General features: G+C 34.8%; 2 protein-coding genes and 1 long non-coding RNA gene across 5 annotated transcripts; 2 read left to right on the plus strand and 1 right to left on the minus strand.

Moving 5' to 3' along the window:
* Positions 1–318: 318 nt before the first annotated feature.
* LOC145033481 (uncharacterized) lies at positions 319–961 on the minus strand. Its single transcript, XR_013677586.1, has 2 exons — positions 715–961; positions 319–599 (listed from the first exon to the last, which is right to left on the minus strand). It is a non-coding gene; the product is annotated as an uncharacterized LOC145033481 (long non-coding RNA).
* A 169-nt stretch (positions 962–1,130) lies between these two features.
* LOC145034864 (putative nucleoredoxin 1) lies at positions 1,131–3,516 on the plus strand. Its single transcript, XM_078983413.1, has 2 exons — positions 1,131–1,330; positions 1,715–3,516. Exons 1-2 carry the CDS (start codon positions 1,241–1,243, stop codon positions 3,326–3,328), a joined length of 1,704 nt encoding a protein of 567 aa, XP_078839539.1. The 5' UTR covers positions 1,131–1,240; the 3' UTR covers positions 3,329–3,516.
* Positions 3,517–12,622: 9,106 nt separating this feature from the next.
* Positions 12,623–15,294, plus strand: LOC145034865 (ADP-ribosylation factor 1). 3 transcript variants are annotated; one of them, XM_078983416.1, is made up of 7 exons: positions 12,623–12,778; positions 13,931–14,103; positions 14,190–14,260; positions 14,351–14,470; positions 14,607–14,725; positions 14,824–14,905; positions 14,987–15,294. In XM_078983416.1, the coding sequence occupies exons 2-7, from the start codon at positions 13,956–13,958 to the stop codon at positions 14,990–14,992; spliced, it is 546 nt and encodes a 181-aa protein (XP_078839542.1). In that variant the 5' UTR covers positions 12,623–12,778; positions 13,931–13,955; the 3' UTR covers positions 14,993–15,294. The 3 variants fall into 3 exon arrangements, with proteins under 3 accessions (XP_078839542.1, XP_078839540.1, XP_078839541.1); XM_078983414.1 differs by lacking the exon at positions 14,987–15,294 and having other exon boundaries at positions 14,824–14,917; XM_078983415.1 differs by lacking the exon at positions 14,987–15,294 and having other exon boundaries at positions 12,685–12,833; positions 14,824–14,917.
* Positions 15,295–18,708: the final 3,414 nt, after the last annotated feature.

Below are 18,708 nucleotides of genomic sequence, written 5' to 3' on the forward strand. Positions count from 1 at the left end.
AAGTGTTTGATTCTTTGCCTCAGAGAGTTTGATCAACTCATGGATTAAGCTTAAAGAAGGTATCTGGCCCTAGACTTACAAACTAGATATTTGTCTTTTTCTCCCCTTTTACTTTCGAGCTTGAAGCATACATTGAAGATGAAGATCTCAGTTTATTTTTGAGATAATTCCAAATGTCTTATTTCTTCTTAACTAATTAAGATTAAGCAGACACCTCATGAAATTACATAAAATAATATGCAAAACTTCAACATAAGTGAAGTAAATCCATCGGTTTTTAGAAAATCATGTGCGTAACTCACAGTCGGTATCAATAAATGGAAAAATTAAGCAGAGCATGTAACATATAATGCATACAGTACAACAAGTAAAGCACAAGGTACAACATCAAATGAAATCAATTGTAATCATTCATGGCGTCGAGTTGACAGTTCACAATTGCAAACATAACTTCGATGTCGGAGCCGACAAGTGCACTCATCGTCGATTACTCGACATCAAACAACTTCACTTTAGTAATCTTGTTGTCTTTCAACATATGAACTACCTTTTCGGATCCATCTTATGTGTTGCCATTGTCCCCTATTTCACACTCAACCCTTCAATTTAAGCAGAGAATCAATCGAGATGAAAATTTAGATTGATGAATTGAAATAAAACTGTAAGGATCAATACTTAAATCAAATGAAAGATCTTTGGATTTTGGACACATACGGTTGCATGTAAGTGAGTGTGGGTTAATTAAGATTTCAACAAAGAAATTCTCAATCAACATGATAGTCAACATATATGGGGTGAGCTAGCAAAATTGTTACCGGTTTACTCTTTCGGATCTTCTAAAACGACCATTTGGACCCAACAAAACAACTTCGTGCCTTTATTAACCTACAAAAAAATTTAAGAATCGAATGGACCAACCTAGAAACTTCTTATGACATTTGTGTTATTCCCACTAAACGAAAATGGGATTGAAAAAGATGTTATGATTATACATTTATTAACCCAAAAAAAATATTGTATTTAAAATACAAAAGCAAATGAAAAAAGGAATATAATTCCAATACGACCAATACCATCAATAGCGTGTCCCAGAAGCAAGGAATATGGCAATATGCCACGCACTCTCGTTCATAATTTACTTACTTCGTCTCCAAGAATTTCTAGAACTACCGAATACTTGTTAAAAAAGCTCCCATTATTAACGCCTTCACTACAATCCGATTTCTTTGGTGCTTGAACAATGTCGGATAGTGTTGAAGTTGTCCACGATATTAAGTCAATCCTTACTTCTACCGGAACAAATTATCTTGTTCGCAACAATGGTGATCAGGTATCCACTTTTCTTCCACCTTGTAGTTCAGTCCTTTATTCCTTTTATCAGTTATCTGGATCGCAACTGGTTTTTTTTGCATTTATATTTCCGGGTTCATACGGGTCTGATTATTTTTAGTTTCATACCCACTTTACAAACCGAAACCGATGCCCCTGGTCCAGTTTTCGGGTCTTGTAATCCTTCAATTTTAGTTATCGGGATTTCCGGGTACGGACCCGATCGGGCCATGTTCGGACCCACTATAATCCCTATTCTAGTCTTTAAATGGATTGTGTTCATGGATCTGTATTGCTTGTTACAACTATTAACACCAAAATTGGGACTTTTGGTTATTGCATGTCCGATTGAAGAAATTACACAAAACTATCTTGGATTTTTCAGGTTGCAATGGACACCTTGAATGGTAAAAAGCTGGGCATATATTATTCTGCATCCTGGTGCGGCCCATGTCAAAGGTTTACCCCAAACCTGGTCGAAGTATACAACGAACTTCTTCCAAAAGTTGATTTAGAGATCATATTCATCTCATCTGATGACGATCTTGAATCCTTCAATGGTTATTTCTCCAAAATGCCATGGCTTGCAGTTCCATTCTCTGATTTCAAAACACGAGGATGTCTAGATGGATCTCTTGAAGTCGATGGAATCCCTCATCTCGCGTTCTTTGATGAAAACGGGAAACTTTTGACTTATCGTGGGGTTGAAATCATTGGGGAATACGGAGCAGAAGTGTACCCTTTTACACCAGAACGGTTCAAGGAGATTGAAGATGAAGAAGAAGAAGCTAGAAAGAATCAATCTTTAAGGTCCATCCTTGAGTCTCGCTCACGTGACTATGTCATCTCAGCCAATGGCAAAAAGGTAAATATCACCGATCTTGAAGGGAAGACAGTCGGTTTGTACTTCATGCTGTCATCATCCGAGAGCTCAACTGATTTCACTCCTACGCTCATCAAAGTATACAACGAATTGAAATCCAAACAAGAAAACTTTGAAATTGTAATGATTCCACTAGATGACAATGAAGAATCGTTCGAGAAAGAGCTTGCTAATATCCCATGGTTTTCACTTCCATTGAAAGACAAAAAATGCGAAAAATTAGTTCGATACTTCGAGCTCTCGACATTTCCCACTTTAGTCATTATCGGTCAAGACGGTCAAACCCTTCACCCAGATGTCGTTGATGCCATTGAAGAACACGGTATTAACGCGTACCCTTTCACACCAGATAAATTCTCTGAGATCGAGAAAGCCAAACAGGAATCACAAACTCTGGAATCGGTTTTGGTTTCCGGAGACCTTGATGATGTGATCGGGAAAGATAACACGAAGGTGCGCGTATCTGATCTGGTGGGGAAGCATGTACTGTTGTATTTCTCAGCGCACTGGTGTCCGCCATGTCGTGCCTTCACTCCAAAGCTTGTAGAAACATATCATGAAATCAAGAAAAAACACAATAATTTTGAAGTTATTTTCATCTCGAGTGATGAAGACCAAGATTCGTTTGATGATTACTATGCTACAATGCCATGGCTGGCTCTTCCGTTTGAGGACAAAAGGGAGCAATCATTGAGCCGTCTATTTAAGGTTGACGGGATTCCATTGTTGGCGGCTTTAGGGCCCACCGGGAAGACGGTTACGACCGAGGCTCGGGGTCTTATTATGGCTCATGGTGCTGATGCGTTTCCTTTTACAGACGAACGGATGGCTGAGATTGAAGCTAAGTTTGCTGACATGGCAAAAGGGTGGCCGGATAAAGTGAAGAATGGGCTGCATGAAGAGCATGAGCTTGTTTTGACTAGGTCACGAGGGTATACGTGTGATGGGTGTGATGGAGAAGGGAAAGTTTGGGGGTATAATTGTGAAGAGTGTAATTTTGATCTTCATCCTGAATGTGTTTTTAAAGAAAGTGGTAATGGGAAGGAGGTTGTGGAAGAGAAGGGGAATCCGGAGGGGTGGATATGTGATGGAGATGTTTGTTATAAAGCTTCGTAAAGTAATAATTTGTGTCGAAGGTTTTGTGGGTATGTATGCTAATTGCTGCTATAGAGAAGTTCCCTTGTTAGATGGTATTTGACTACTTTTTATTAAATAAAGAAGCTTTAATGCATGCTTAGGAAAATATCTTATGTGTGTAATCGACTAATGTACATTTATTTGTATGAACTTTATTATTATTATTATTACTCGATAATAAACTACATGATATTCGTCCAATTTGGGTTACTAGATAGTTTAATTATTTAATGTTTTTGTTAAAAAAAAAAAGTACCTAAAACTTATAATTTGTCCAAATATGAAAAAAATACGCAAAAGGTAGAAAAAGCTAATCGTAGACATAAACATGAAAAAAATGAATTAAATTTTGATGAGCTAATTTACTGATTGGACACTAAATTAATATTTTAGTGAGCTTCTAACACTACCAAAAGAAGGCTTTTTATGACAAATTGCATGTCATAAAAGGATACAAATGACATGTAAATCAGCAAATGTGTGTCATTAAAGACTTTGTCATAAGGAATACGACATATTGCGTGTCATAAAAGGGTACAAATGACATCCAAATCGGCAAATGTGTGCCATTAAAAACCTTGTCATAAAGGAAGACGATACGTGTTTGTGTGTCATAAGTTTACAACATATATTTACGACACACATTGCGTGTCATTATAACTCCTGTCATAAAGAAAGACGACCTGCATTTTTACATATCATAATTTTAAATTTTTTTTTTTAATATTTAAAGATTTACTAATTTTTAAATGACAATTAATATCTTATAATAAAAATTAGCATGTAATACACAAAAAAAAGGATAATCCATTTCAAATATATATAGTATGTCAAATAGAAATAATCATTCCAATTCTAAATAAATGTAATTATGGTTGTTCACTATTTTGATAAAACTGAATTATCTAATTAGACAATTTGAATTGGACTATTTGGTTCGGATATTCAGATATTTTGGATTTTGGATTGGCTTAGTTTTATAAAATAAGAACCGAATAGTCCAAAAAACCGAATAACAATTTATTATATATTTATTTTTAATATATCTATAATTATTTATTAATTTTACAAATTATTTTTTTCAAAAAAGTTCAAAAGGATTCACCTAATAAAAAAAATTAATATGCATTTTCTCTCAAAAGTGTTTTATCTATTAAATATTAAATTATAATATATCATCTTAATATTTGTTTATGAATTACAAATTACGACTACATAATTTGTTTTTGCTTCTTTTATAAAAATTGGATAATATTATAATTATATATTGTTTTTAAATGTTATGCCTTTTGAAAACCAAATTATAAAAATCGATCCAACCGAATTGTAATTGGATTGGATCAGATCGGATTTAAATTTAGTTCGAACAATTCAGATCTATATTTTGAAAACTGAAATCACTTTGGATTTACTTAATTGGATCGAATTGAACCGATCCATCCAAACGAACACCCGGAAATGTAATACATGTATTGAAGCATCTAAAAGCCTCCAAAACCTGAATAAATTACAATTTACACACTAGCTTGTTTTTCTTCTTTCTTTTAGTGAGAAAGCAAAATCAAGAACATCACATTTCCCCATCTCTCATGTGAAGTAGATTGCTAGTATTTGGTGTTTGATCTTGTTCACCTTTGAAGACTTATTATATAAGCCTGAGAGAGGCTTAATAATAATATCATACAAGTGAAGACTAGCATTCTTTAGTGGTTTTGGTGACTTGTTTGGGTGGATACATATAAAGAGATTCTTTCTTGGATCTTTTCCTTCTACATCAAATTCCAACCCCCCCCCCCCCCCCACGAGGATTTAAAGGACATTAAAGGTTGTTATTCTTTCTTCTCCTTTTGGTTGTTGTTTTCTTTTCAATGAAAGCACATTATTTCGGGTCACCGACTGGAGGAGCATCGAAGTTGACCTTTCGCTTTGACCCACTTGACTCTCCAATATGGGCTTTTTTGTAACATCCGGATCCCGAGGTAATTTAAATTTCAATATTCTAAGCTTTTATGGTTGCGACGACGTGGAGTTTCAAGAATATCGCGATCTCAATTAAGGCCGCCATGGCGTGGCAGCCTATAGCCACGATGTGGCAGCAGTTTAATGAGAAACACTAATATTAGGTGTTTGCACCCTATTTAAGGGAATGTAATGGCTAGGGTTGCTCACCCTCAACCTCCACCACACTCTATCAGCCTCCAAGCAAACCCTAACCTCCATTGTTGCTCTCTAAGCTTTTTGTGTTGATTTTGTGGATTAAAAAAAGAAGAAGAAGAAGACTTCTAAACTTGACTTCAACTAGCAACTCTTCTCATCACCTTGTTATGCATCTTCTAGACTCTTGTAAGTCCCCAAGTTCCATGCTTTTTGGTTTATTGTGCATAGATCTTGGTTTCTAAGCCTTATTCTTCATGTTGGGACATATTGGAGTGTCGGGATTTCGTAAAGTTGCCAACTTTATGAATCCCTAGATTTTTATAGAGTTATAAAGTCTTACATAAGATCTTGGCCCCTTTTACTTTATTTTAACCTAATAAGAGTCCAAGACATGCATTGGGCATGCATGTTTGGAAAGTATGGATTTTTATGTGATTATAAGGTGCTAGAAATGCTTTCGAATGGGGATCTAGTAAGCCTTCAAGGAAAGTTGACTAAAAATTTTTTATGTGCTAAATGTTATATGTTTGCCATATATGATATTAATTGTTCGGATCTATGGTTTGTTGCCAACCGGATCTGGAAACCTCATGTGTTTAGGATTCTAAGCATAGGATTACGGTATTAGAACTAGCATGTAAACGTTTCGGAGTGATAAGTATGATTTAATTATCTATCGTGAATGAGGATTTAAATTCACCTTATTAGGTATGTAGATCAAAAATGGTAAGAACCAGAAGTGGCATTGGAAACGTAGATGAAAACAGGAATCAACCACCTATGATTGAGCGAGTACCTGATGTACCAGCAGCACCTAAGCCAATGACAATGGCTGAGGTACAAACGATGATCCAAATAAATGGAAGAAACTAGGCGTCTGCTTCAGCAGAATTGCGAAGAACCTTCAATGCCGATTGAACAGCCCGAATTAAATGAAGGGCATTCGGAAGGAAGAAACTTCAGTGGGACTGTTGGTCAAACCAACCCACCGATTGTGTAACACCGTAAATTTTCAAAAAAAAAAATTCAAGTTTAAATTACCAACATCACGTATAATAATTTTTAAAATCTCAAGTGTCGATGTCATAACATATTTCAAAATAGTTTTCAAGAGTAATTATCAAAATCCAGGATTCCCATTCGTGACTCTTTTCTCTTATGTGTACAATCGAGCCACTGCCTTTCTGCGATCCTGATAAGAACCTGAACACATAACACATAACACAGTAAGCACGAAGCTTAGTGAGTTCCCAAAAAGACCACATGCAACACATATTAGCAACTCGAGGTTATAACCCTGTATGACCCTCAGGTCGATGTGTCTCTGTGGGACCCTACAGTCCCATAACTTTGTGGACCCTCTGGCCCTAAGTCTGTGGACCATCCGGCCCTAACTTTGTGGACCTTCCGATCCTAACTATGTAAACTCTAAATCATACATAACATAAATCACATAGAATAATACAGTGTATCACATCATACAAATAACATATAAGGTACTCTGCCACACAACTCTAATTACCACTCTAGGTAAGGTATAGTGAGAAGACTCACCTCGAATGATGAACGACTCCTACAAATGTCGCCGTTGCGCACCAACCTCTACCCCTGAGACATATCTACAATGATCTCAAATTAGGATCTAAGTCCTAACCCTCATTCTCTTGGTCTAAAAGTAGTCCACTAACTAGCCCATAAATAACCCCAAAACCTATTGGGCCCACCAAGGCCCAATAATAAATGGACTCTCCCGAGGTCCAACTCTCAAGTCTAAGAGACAAGCCCAAATCAAGGGCCCAAGGAACATATACATATTCCTTTTGTCCAAATCTCTAGCACAACAACCCAAACTCCAGGCCCAACACTTAAGGCCCAATATAAGATTTAGCCCAAAAAGTCCACAGTGGGGTTACGCGGGGCGTACCTCCCTTGGTACGCTCAACGTACTCCATCGTACACAAATCCTGATCGGGGACACCAACCTAGTACGCGGGGCGTACTAGATTTACGCTCAGTGTACGCCCATATTTACTTTTTGAACACTTTTGGTCTTAATCAGTTAAGACCATAGCTATACTCATAGATCTGGATTCCATAAAGGCTCATACTCAATAAAGCTCATGACTTTAAGCCTTTGCATGGCTGATCAAGTCCCAAACACAAAAACTCTCACTCTTTACTACCTAAAATTCTCATATCTCATTCATGGTTTGATTCCAACATCCAAGGACTCATTTTTATGAATCCTTTCCACTAGAAACACTTAAAGGGACATATATTAGGCTGTGGAGCTTAACCACTCATAAAGCTTCAAGATTTGGGACCAAAAACCCTAAAATGGGCCCAATACAAAAACTAGCATAATAATAAGCAAGTTCAAAACTTGATACCTCTGGAAGATGCACCAACAAGAAAAGAACATAGATCCAAAAGCTAGGTGCTCAAGTTATTCTCTTTCAAAGCTCATTCTTCTTCAAAATTCAAACAGAAAAACTGATCACCCCACTAGATCCACATGAGAAAGACACCATGATTCAAACTTTATGCTTTCTGGAGCTAGATCAACATGTGGGTCCACAAGCTTTAAGCCAAGCAATGCTTCCTCAAGGAACTCCTTCTTCCACAATATGCACTAAAAACTCACCAAATCATCAAAATGCTCAAGAATCACTCAAATGGAGGCTTAGGGTCGATTTCTAGCGTTTAGAGGGATGGAGGCTGAAGATATTAGGGTTAGGTTATGAGATAAGGAGCTTAAATAGGGTCCAAGACCCTAAAATAGCGTTCAAGTCTGTTTGGCGTACGCCCAACGTTCATATGGTACGCCCAACGTACTCTGAAAAACATTCGCGACCATCCCTGGTCAGTACGCCCAACGTACTCCAAATTACGCTCAGCGTACTCTAAATTACACCCAGCGTACTCACCTAAGCCTGAAACCACAAAACTTCTGAAGGCCATAACTTCTTCGTTATAAGTCTGTTTCCGACGATCCTTATATCCACGGAAAGCTAACGAGAAGCCCTACACTTCTATCAAATTTATTCCTCCTGAATACCACTCGAACTCAGATCCAAAATTCATGAAAAGCCCAAACCAACACCTTTAACAATACATTTGGGCTGTAAAGCACAAACCGGACTCTTTTATCACACAACCTACCTCACCCACATCCCAAAAGGGCCTAACCTTTCTCTTTCAACGCCTCAAAACCTTCTCATACTCGGATTAAGGCCCACGGGCCTTAAGTCACAAAACAATCCAGAACATGATGTTATAATTCTCCCCCACTTTAAATATATTTCGCCCTCGAAATCGATCCTTATCAACACATAGGTCGAACCCAATAATCCAATAAGCACCACCGAAAGAACCCCATATCATACAACAATCTAGTCCCGACTAAGAATGTTGCCAAAACACCTCACGAGATGTACACAGGGAAAGCTCCCTCGTTGGCACATATCAAGGTTTGGGGTTGCGAGGCTTTCGTAAGACGACAGACTCACGACAAGCTTGAACCTCGTAGTGAGCAGTGTATTTTCATCGACTATCCGCAGAAATCCTTTGGATATCTCTTCGTTGCGAGGAGATGGGTTTTCCGAGACCGATAACTCATAAGCCAAGAGGACAGTGGGAGGCAAATTGATGTTGAAGAGCTTTAAGAATTAGACGATGAAGGAACCTCTAACGCTAGCGTTCAACCCGAGGAGGAAACTCCTGTTGAACCGATTGATGAGTCCTTACCTCTTAGACGTTCTAGTAGAGTTAGTGTTCCACCTATGTTGTATGGTTTTCATATAACAAGTGAGGGTGATACGTTTTTCATTGATAGTACACTAGTAAATTTGGATGAATCTAATAGCTACAAGGAAGCCATGGCAAGCCCGAAGTCTGCAAAGTGGAAAGAGGATGTTACAAGATACTTCCACTTTAGACAAGCTTGTCCCCTAAAGCATACTTGTTTCCCCATGCTTTTAAGGCATGCATTCTTTTCATTATTATATGCAAAAGCCCATGAATTGCATCATAGAAGTATGCTCACATTTTATTATAATAAAAAGAAGTCAAACATGGTAAATTTTATAAACTCTTTTATAAAATATAAACCTTAACTTTTTGGTAAAAGACAAAAAGTCTTTACGGTCAAAAATGTTGTACATGACTTAATAAATCATACCATATTATATATATATTATGTTACTTGCTAATAAAAATTAATTATTTCCTAGAAATAAATAAATCCCAATTTAATTATAAAAGTTTTATTGAATATTTATTAAAATCAATTTCTAATAAATAATCAATTGTATCAAGTTGTTGTTAGTGTGACCCATTAGTATCATATGTTATCTAGCAATATCACTTTAATATGACTCTTGAGCATACTAGACCTTTCAGTTTCAAATCACATCACCATTTGACACCATTTTAAGGCAAAAAGCTCTGAACTTGATGAAGTAGCGATTAGATCTTGTTTAGCCATGGATTTGTGTTCTTTCGGTTTCATAAGCTTGGTATTATGAGTATGGGTTACTCTAATTCATATAAGTTATCCTTTCATATGTTTTGGAGTGTTTAAAAACATAAAAATGTAAGGTTGGACCTTAGTTTCCTTCCATGCATAAGCTAGGATGTCTTAATGAGTTAAGAAATTACGGTTTTTGGTATTGAGCACTTAATAGCCATGTAAGACCATAAAGTTGATAACTTTATGGTTAAGGAGATCACTTGAGGACTAGATCTTGAATTTCGATGAAAGAGCTTAAGGGATTAAGCTCCTAATAAAAGGAAATGATGGCTGAAACGTACGTTGGGCGTATATTATCGTATATGGGGCGCACAAGGTTAACACTTTGTTTCTGGTCAAGGCCTTAGTACGCTGGGCGTACTCAGCAGAGTTGTCTCAATTGACTTTTTTGACTTTTTGATTTTGATCAGGATTTGACCAAGTTTGACCTAAGAGTATTTTGGGTATTTTGATTTATAGTTGAGATTTGTCACTATCTAATGTATAGGTGACTGGTAGAGATGATATTTAGAGCAATGACTTATGTTGCTGTCTGTTCAGACTGAGATGTGAGTTTTCCTCACTGTACTTGCGAGTCGAATACATCAATTCCAACCCACTTGATTATATATTGTGGTATATAGGATGTTGATATGCTATAGTGATATGTTAGATCTATATCCTAATATATAGGACATTGTTATAGTGATCTGTTAGATATTTATCCTGGTATATAGAATATTGCTATGCGGTAATGATTTGTAGATCTGTCTATTTGTATGTTGACTGGTTATAATTTTATCTGATGCATATGTGGATATAGTGTGGTTAGGTTGAGACTGGACTTCTTTGTGCTGCCAATCAACAAACCCAGGGTAATCCAACCGCGAGGTTGTGGCTGAGGGCAATCCAACTAGAAAGTTGTGGGCTAGGGGTAATCGAACCGGAAGGTTGTAGACCCAGTATGTAGTATGTATGACAATCGAACCTAGAGGTTGTGGGCCAGGGCATTCCAACCGAAAGGTTGTGGATAATGGGTAATCCCACCGAGAGGTTATGGACCCGAGGGTATTCTAGTCTAATGACTGATTGGACCCAACATGCATGATTATATATGTTATTTGTTTGTGTGGTAGTACTTTGGGTGAACTCAGTAAGTTTCGTGCTTACTGTTATAGTTTTATGTTTCAGGTATTTCAGATGATCGGGACAATGCGAATGCTTGATCGTGCACATCATCCAAGTTTTAATGAGATTATGATTTTAGGATACTTTGATTTATGAATTTTATTTTTGAAACAATGTTTTTGTAAATAATTATTGTCTTGGGGTTGTTTTTGTAAAAATGAAAATTTTACTTTGATTTTTGGGATGTTATATTTCTTTAATTTACATGGTATTGGTTGTTGCTTTTACATTTTCATATATTTAGTCCCTGCAACAAAGGTTCTATATTTTGACAGATTTAGTCCCTCCAAAACCTTTTGGTATATTTAGTCCCTGCAATAAAGGTTACACATTACGACAAATTTAGTCTTTGCAACAATGGTTTTAAAATTTGGTTGATTTACTCCCTCTAACTTTTTACTTTATAGAAAGGGTCCATGTAAAGTTTTTAAAAAAAAAAAAAAAAACAATCCATATGTATAACATTTTTGTATTTTGGCAGGTTTGACCCCTGTGTACAAAAATAATTAAAAAAAAATTGTCCCCATAATTTATAGAAAATGTCTATGTGCTTTATAATTCTATCACCATATTTTGTTGAGTTGTCGCTTTTACTCTTTGGCTTTCACTAAACTGTTGATCACATAACTACACATAAAAATAAACAATAAAAATTATATTTTAACAAAAGAAAAAATAAAATTCATATATATTCAATTCATTAGGAGCACTCCAACACTATAGAAATCGCCCATGTTTCATAAACTTCACAATATCTAACAACGTTCTCTACAAAGTAAAGATACATGGCAACAAGATGCATATAATAATGGCCTCCCTCCAGGAAGAAATCAAAGACCAGTTGCCGACCACACGAAACTCATGAAGGAACTCCCTGACAATTAGCTACCAACTGTTCTTTCTTTTCTATCGGTTATGTCTGATTAGCCAACATCCAACTAATGTCCTCTTTTGCTATAGTCTATGTAATAGTTTTCTCATCCTTTGTATGAACTTCATGCTCTAAAATAAAACGTTGACACCGTTTAACTTCTACTTTACCGTTTGAACTTCTCATCACATGCCTATACTTACAAAAAAAAAACAAATGAAAACACATACATATAAGTAAAAACATTGATAATTAAAAAAATATCAATATTTATTGTTTTTAGAATATATTATACATTGCCTCAACCGTAAAAAAATTATAAGTATAATCTTAGCCATTACACAAAACAAAACAAAAAATAATTATCTAAACTGAGGCGAACCCGAGATCTTTTTTTTTTTCCCTGAATTTGTATAAATTCATTGGTTAAAAGTATAAAAATAATGATCAAAATATAAATAAATACGATAATCGGTTTAACATCGTAAGTCATTTTCCATTTTTAATATCCTTTTTTAAAATATGTGTTAGAAATGTTGATTAATGGTAACCAGCGATATCCGGGGGGTTATTTAACCTCATATTCATTATCTGTTTTCTCGCCCTCTTATTTTACAGACTCCCTTTCTCGCTTTCTCTCTCCTCTTCTCAATCTCTCACTTCAAAACGTCCGATTGATCCTTCTCGAACAATCTTTTCTCAGGTAAATCTAGATCCAGATCTTCTTTTTCTCATTTCCTTCTCGGATCTCAACGTTTGTAAGTTAGATTCAAATTTTGTTTCTCGTACTATCAGGTCATCGTCTTATTTGTTAATCGCTTGAAGATCGTCTGTATTTCTGTGTTTCTTATGCGATCTAGAAATTTCTGGATGATACTGTTGTATTGATTTAAGATTATACGTTTCTAGCGGAATTTTTGATCGAATTGTTGATTTGATTGATGTATGTTGAGATTTTGATCGCCGATCTGAATATTTACTAATGTTACGCTTTTATAAACTTTGATTAGATCTGTTATAAGGATGAATCTTGTTCTAAATTCCGTTTCTGAGGTGAATATGTGATCATTATTTTGGTTGTAATGTTTTTTTATATGGCCGAACCTGTAAATCCGTCTGGTTTGATTTCACTTTGAAGGAAATGGTGGTTTTTTGTTTTAATGTTTTTAATTTAGGTCTTTAGACAGCGACCCTTCTTTCTTTTGTTGATATCATAACATTGTTTTACTGCTGAATGAGGATAGATCCATTTGATCTGAACGTTTCTCAAATATTTATGTTATCGTCTGCAATTTTCTTACTCTAGATCTATGTTTATCACCTTACGTTTTCCAGTTTATTGTATAAGAAAAGCCATCTGTCTGAAGGTCCATGTATTTCTCTGTGTGATCAATATTCTTTTGGATTTCACTATTCGTGATTGCTATACTTGAATTTTTAGGATCTTATCATGCACATTTACATGATGTTTCTTGCCACCTTGAAGATTTTGTTGTGGCTTCTTATGATCTGAATATTATAATACCTTGGAGAGTTTTGACTTTTTGAGTTTATTTATCCAAAAAATGAGTTTTTGAAGCTATAAATCTTTCAGCCGTTACGATTTCTTGTATCCGTAATTAGAAATGGTTTAGTGGAACGTGTAGGTCCACTAAGTCTTGTTTTATATTTAAAATACAGCTTTTACATACTTTAAAGTTCCTTTATTTTATTTTAATATTATCTGCTGATATTAATTCGAGTGGATCTTAGAAGATCAATTCTCCATAACCATAATTTTATAATAAAGCATTTGAAAATACTTATGCTGATATATAGTTTCACAATATCTGAGCAAGTGTTTTTGTATTTATAGGGATCCTGAGTAGCAAGAGGATAGAATGGGGCTTACTTTCACCAAACTTTTTAGCCGGCTCTTTGCCAAGAAAGAGATGCGAATATTGATGGTGGGTCTCGATGCAGCTGGTAAGACAACCATTTTGTATAAGCTCAAGCTCGGCGAGATTGTCACCACAATTCCTACCATAGGTAAATCAATCATATCTGCAAAAAAAAATTTCTGACTTATTATCTTTATGCTGTATCTTTAGCAATGATCTTGTTGTTGTTTGCAGGTTTTAATGTGGAGACTGTTGAGTACAAAAACATTAGCTTCACAGTGTGGGATGTTGGGGGTCAGGACAAGGTAAAAATGCTGTTTAACTTGTATATAATATAATATCATATATGAATTTTGTAATTTTGATGTGTTTATGTTTTTTGTATATGTACACAGATTCGTCCACTATGGAGGCATTATTTCCAGAACACACAAGGTCTTATCTTTGTGGTTGATAGCAATGACAGGGACAGAGTTGTTGAGGCAAGAGATGAATTGCACAGGATGTTGAATGAGGTAATAAGTTTGTTATTACTATAGTCTATATATATATATATATATATATATATATATATATATATATATATATAAGAAGTCATGTATGTATGTATGTATGTATGATGAGATTTATTTGTTTTATGTGATGTCACAGGATGAGTTAAGAGATGCAGTTCTTCTTGTATTTGCTAACAAACAAGATCTCCCAAATGCAATGAATGCTGCTGAAATCACTGATAAGCTTGGCCTCCACTCCCTCCGACAACGCCACTGGTGAAATAAATTTCAATGATTTAATTAAATTAATAATAATAATTCCATGTTTTTATAATAAAATTTCTGATTGATTATTTTATTTCTTTCTTGATCAGGTACATCCAGAGCACTTGTGCAACATCTGGAGAGGGACTTTATGAGGGATTGGATTGGCTGTCCAACAACATAGCAAACAAGGCAAGTATTTAGAAGAAATAATTCCATTTTTAAGAATTAGTTGATAATAATAATAATAATCCTTGATTTTGCTTGCTACAGGCATGAGGGAGGGGGTGATTGATATTTTGTGTTTATGAATGAGGGTGGATCTTGGAAGCAAGTTTTGGTTTTGAGGTTGGCCGGTTTCTGTGGTTTTGGAAGTTGTTCTTTTAAAAAAAATGTTATTTTTTGCTTTTGATATAGAAGTGATGGATGAACATGTGGAATTGAATATATTGTTTGTTTGAATTCGCAAGTATGTGGTAGGTTTCATTCTTTTCTTTTTTTATCTCAACTTGTAAGAGGTTTTAATTGTTTTTGTGGTTGCTAGGTGTCGAGTAATTAACTACCTATGTAGTTTGCTGGTATGATCTCTCTTTCTCCCTCTTGTTTAAGTAAACATCTACTGAAACATTCGTTATATGCCAGAAAAAAAAAATTGGAACTATTTAAAAGAAAAAAAATATAAACCATAAACAGCGGCAGTTAAAACAAGAAAAGTGATTTAACAACAATAGGAATTAGAAGCACCAGAGTATTTTGTCTGAAATAGCAACAAACTTTCCCTTGTATTTTCTTTTTATAAAAATACAGTGGCCTTTCACTTAAAACCATTTGCACCGAATATTGCAAGCATTGGGAACTTCAGACCATAGATCCTTGAAAGTTTGAGCTAGTATTCCAATATTCAGAAGTCAGAACTTTGGCCTCTTATGCTAAATCTGTGAGGTGATTGAAATATGACAACGCCATTCCAAATATCTTTTGTGAAAAGTACATGTTAGAAATAGATGTTCCGACTCCTGATTAGAGTTTTTGCATAATGCACACAATCCAAACAAAAATAATTAACTTCATTTGGGACCCGGTTGTTGTATTCAAACTTGGATTCACATGTCGGGAATATTTTAAGATTCAATTACTTGACTTAATGATTTGGCCGACAAGCAACTCCATGGGTCTATGGTTCTTCTCCAAGTATCCATGTGATTGGGGAAAGGTGGCAAGTGGTGGTCCAACATGAATTTTTGTTTTTTCAGCCCCAGTTGTGGCTGTTGCAGAATGCAGACCCTCTGCTACTCGACATTACGTTTTTTGTCCCTCTACAACTGATACAAGGTTGGAAACCCACAACTCATTCCAGAACTGACTTATCCCTAAAGTCTGTTTTCTTATGGAAATAACCGGAAACATTAATCTCAAGTTCTGGAAGTCATCCCCAATAGATGCAATTGTTGTCCAAGTACCGGAAATACCTTGTTTCGCCACAATAAATTTATTCAGCCAAGATGATACTCTTTAATTTCCACCTACATACCTAGCAAGTAGTGCAAGTGTTGTAGCTCTTAAGTACCAGACATCTTTGAATTGTTTGATTTGCTTCTTTAGGGCGGATGATGTCCATCTCTCCCAACCACTTAATTTTTTTTTATTTTAAATTAAATACAAAGTAATTAAAATCATACACATTAGTTAACAAAATTATTAAAAAAATACATATTAATTATACATTTTGCATTTAATATTTTTGGTTTTCTTGCGTCAGAAGCTGTGAAGCTACTCAATAGAGTCCAACAGGTTATGCACATTAATTATGACCCTAAGATTTATAAATGTTGTTTTAAAAAAAATAAGTTTTGCCTCCAAAAAAAGTTGCGACATAGCTTGTTGCTCGTTTATTTTCTACGTCTGGAAAACTTTTTCTTTGACATGTTAAAGAAATAATTTTTACCCTTATATATTGAGTATTCACTTTTACAACTAATTAGAACATACAAAACTATTTTGGTTCGGGTTTTAATGCATGATGTAAAAACAAGGTTGTAAAAAACGTTCAACAAATATTAATCATGGACCGTAAATTGCTAGTTCATTGAATTTTAAAAAGTTAAATATGACTAATATTATAACAAAATTTGTAAATACTATGAACATCATAACAAAATAGGTTGATATTATTTATACAACATTAAACATTATTTAAATAGTTTCTATTTAGATAAATTTTCTTTCAAAATGTTAAAATTGTATTGTTTGCTACTGCTTTGCTCATTGTATAAGCAAAAATTGATCGTCGATGCATTCTAGTTGGTCGGATAACACCTAGGGAATAATCGAAGGTTAATCGGGACTAAGCTGAGACTTTTACAACATTGTGTATAAATAACCAAAACATGTGTGAGAGAGAGAGAGAGAGAGAGAGAGAGAGAGAGAGATTATATGACTCGTTGAATCTAATAATTGGGAGATACCTCCAAGGTGGGAGCGGTGTTCATGGAGGTACCGACAGTATTTCCTTCTAATTTTCTCCAAGGATATAGTACAAGTGGTGGCACTTTAAAGAAAGAAGTAATAGTTTGCCAAAGATTCTAACAACCACATTTATCAACATTAGACGATCGCCAAATAATAGGGTTTTTGTCTCCCAAGCAGAGAGCATTGTGTTGAATTTTTTGATTATGGGGTTGCAACTTTTGATACATGACATATTAGCCCCCACACATGAAGCCCAAGATAATTGAAGGGAATGTACATATTTTGTATACATTACTTTTACAAAAAACCAACTTTTATCCCTGAAACAACTTGGAAGCATCGTAGAATTCTTGCAATATTCCGAAAGTTAGATGACGACCAGTCCCCATGAAGATAAACATTATTGGTATAGAAAAGGTGCGAGAGGGTAAGTCCCTCGGAAGGTGTTCTAATGTCGTGGAAAACACGAATAGAGCTAGCTTTTGCCATAACCACATAGGCAAGGCTTCCGTCACGATGATAAAGAAGCAAGGTGAGTGGAGGCCACCTTCACTACTAATACTACTCTACTCGAGAAATGTCTCATTTGTAGTTTTGTTTAATTTAGTTGATGTTCTATTCTGATAGGTGGAACTTACAATAATAATATTAAAATTAATTTTTCACAACCTTTTGCTTTTGAATCGAAGGTTCAAAATCTTGAAGCATTTAGCATTAACAAAAAATTGTACAATAATGTGGTTCACTTTAGACAATGTTTTGTGTAAAGAGGAAATGATTTTTTATTTAAAACAATTTATGTTTTTGTATCGTAAAGTATTTTTTTTTTAGTTTATGAGGTGCACAAATACAGTTTATAAAAAATGTTTGTATTGGTTTGTTATATTAAAATGAAATATTGCAAGTCACCAAGTTTTTATAGAAATCTGATTTTGAAATTGTTTTTTTAATAATAATAATAATAATTTGGACACTTTGTTTACCAGTTTGTTACAATTCTGACAATTTAAACGGTCAATCAGATTGTCAGCTGATATGACACAGTAACGTAACATTATTTGGTGATATTACGTTCTTAGTGTCAAATTGAAAAGAAAAATAATGTTTTTTGTGATAGTTATTCAAAATATAGTGTTTTAGAAAAAAAAAATTAAGATAATAAATATATCATAAATGAGCTTATATGCTAAAAATACCCTTCCCTAGTTCATATAGTTTGTTACATGCTATTTTTTATCCAGAGCTTTAAATATATATTTTGAAGTTCATTTTTTATACAATAAAGAGGATAACGAAAATTAGGATGAATTTTTAACTATATATTGGTAGAGTAAAAAAGAGTTGCCTTCAAACATATATTGTGGATGAGCATGTAGCAACATTTTCTGATTCAGAATTGGTCACCGTACGAAATCAAGAACAGTATATAAATTAAATGTTTGTATTATGTGGTCTAAAAACATGGGTTCGTATAATCGATTTTAAGTGGTGTTGGTATTAATTTACCCGAACTTGATTTGGTCCAG

The sequence above is a fragment of the Lactuca saligna genome, chromosome 3 (genome assembly GCF_052625555.1).
Source record: "Lactuca saligna cultivar CGN05327 chromosome 3, ASM5262555v1, whole genome shotgun sequence".
NCBI classification, from domain to species: Eukaryota; Viridiplantae; Streptophyta; class Magnoliopsida; order Asterales; family Asteraceae; genus Lactuca; species Lactuca saligna.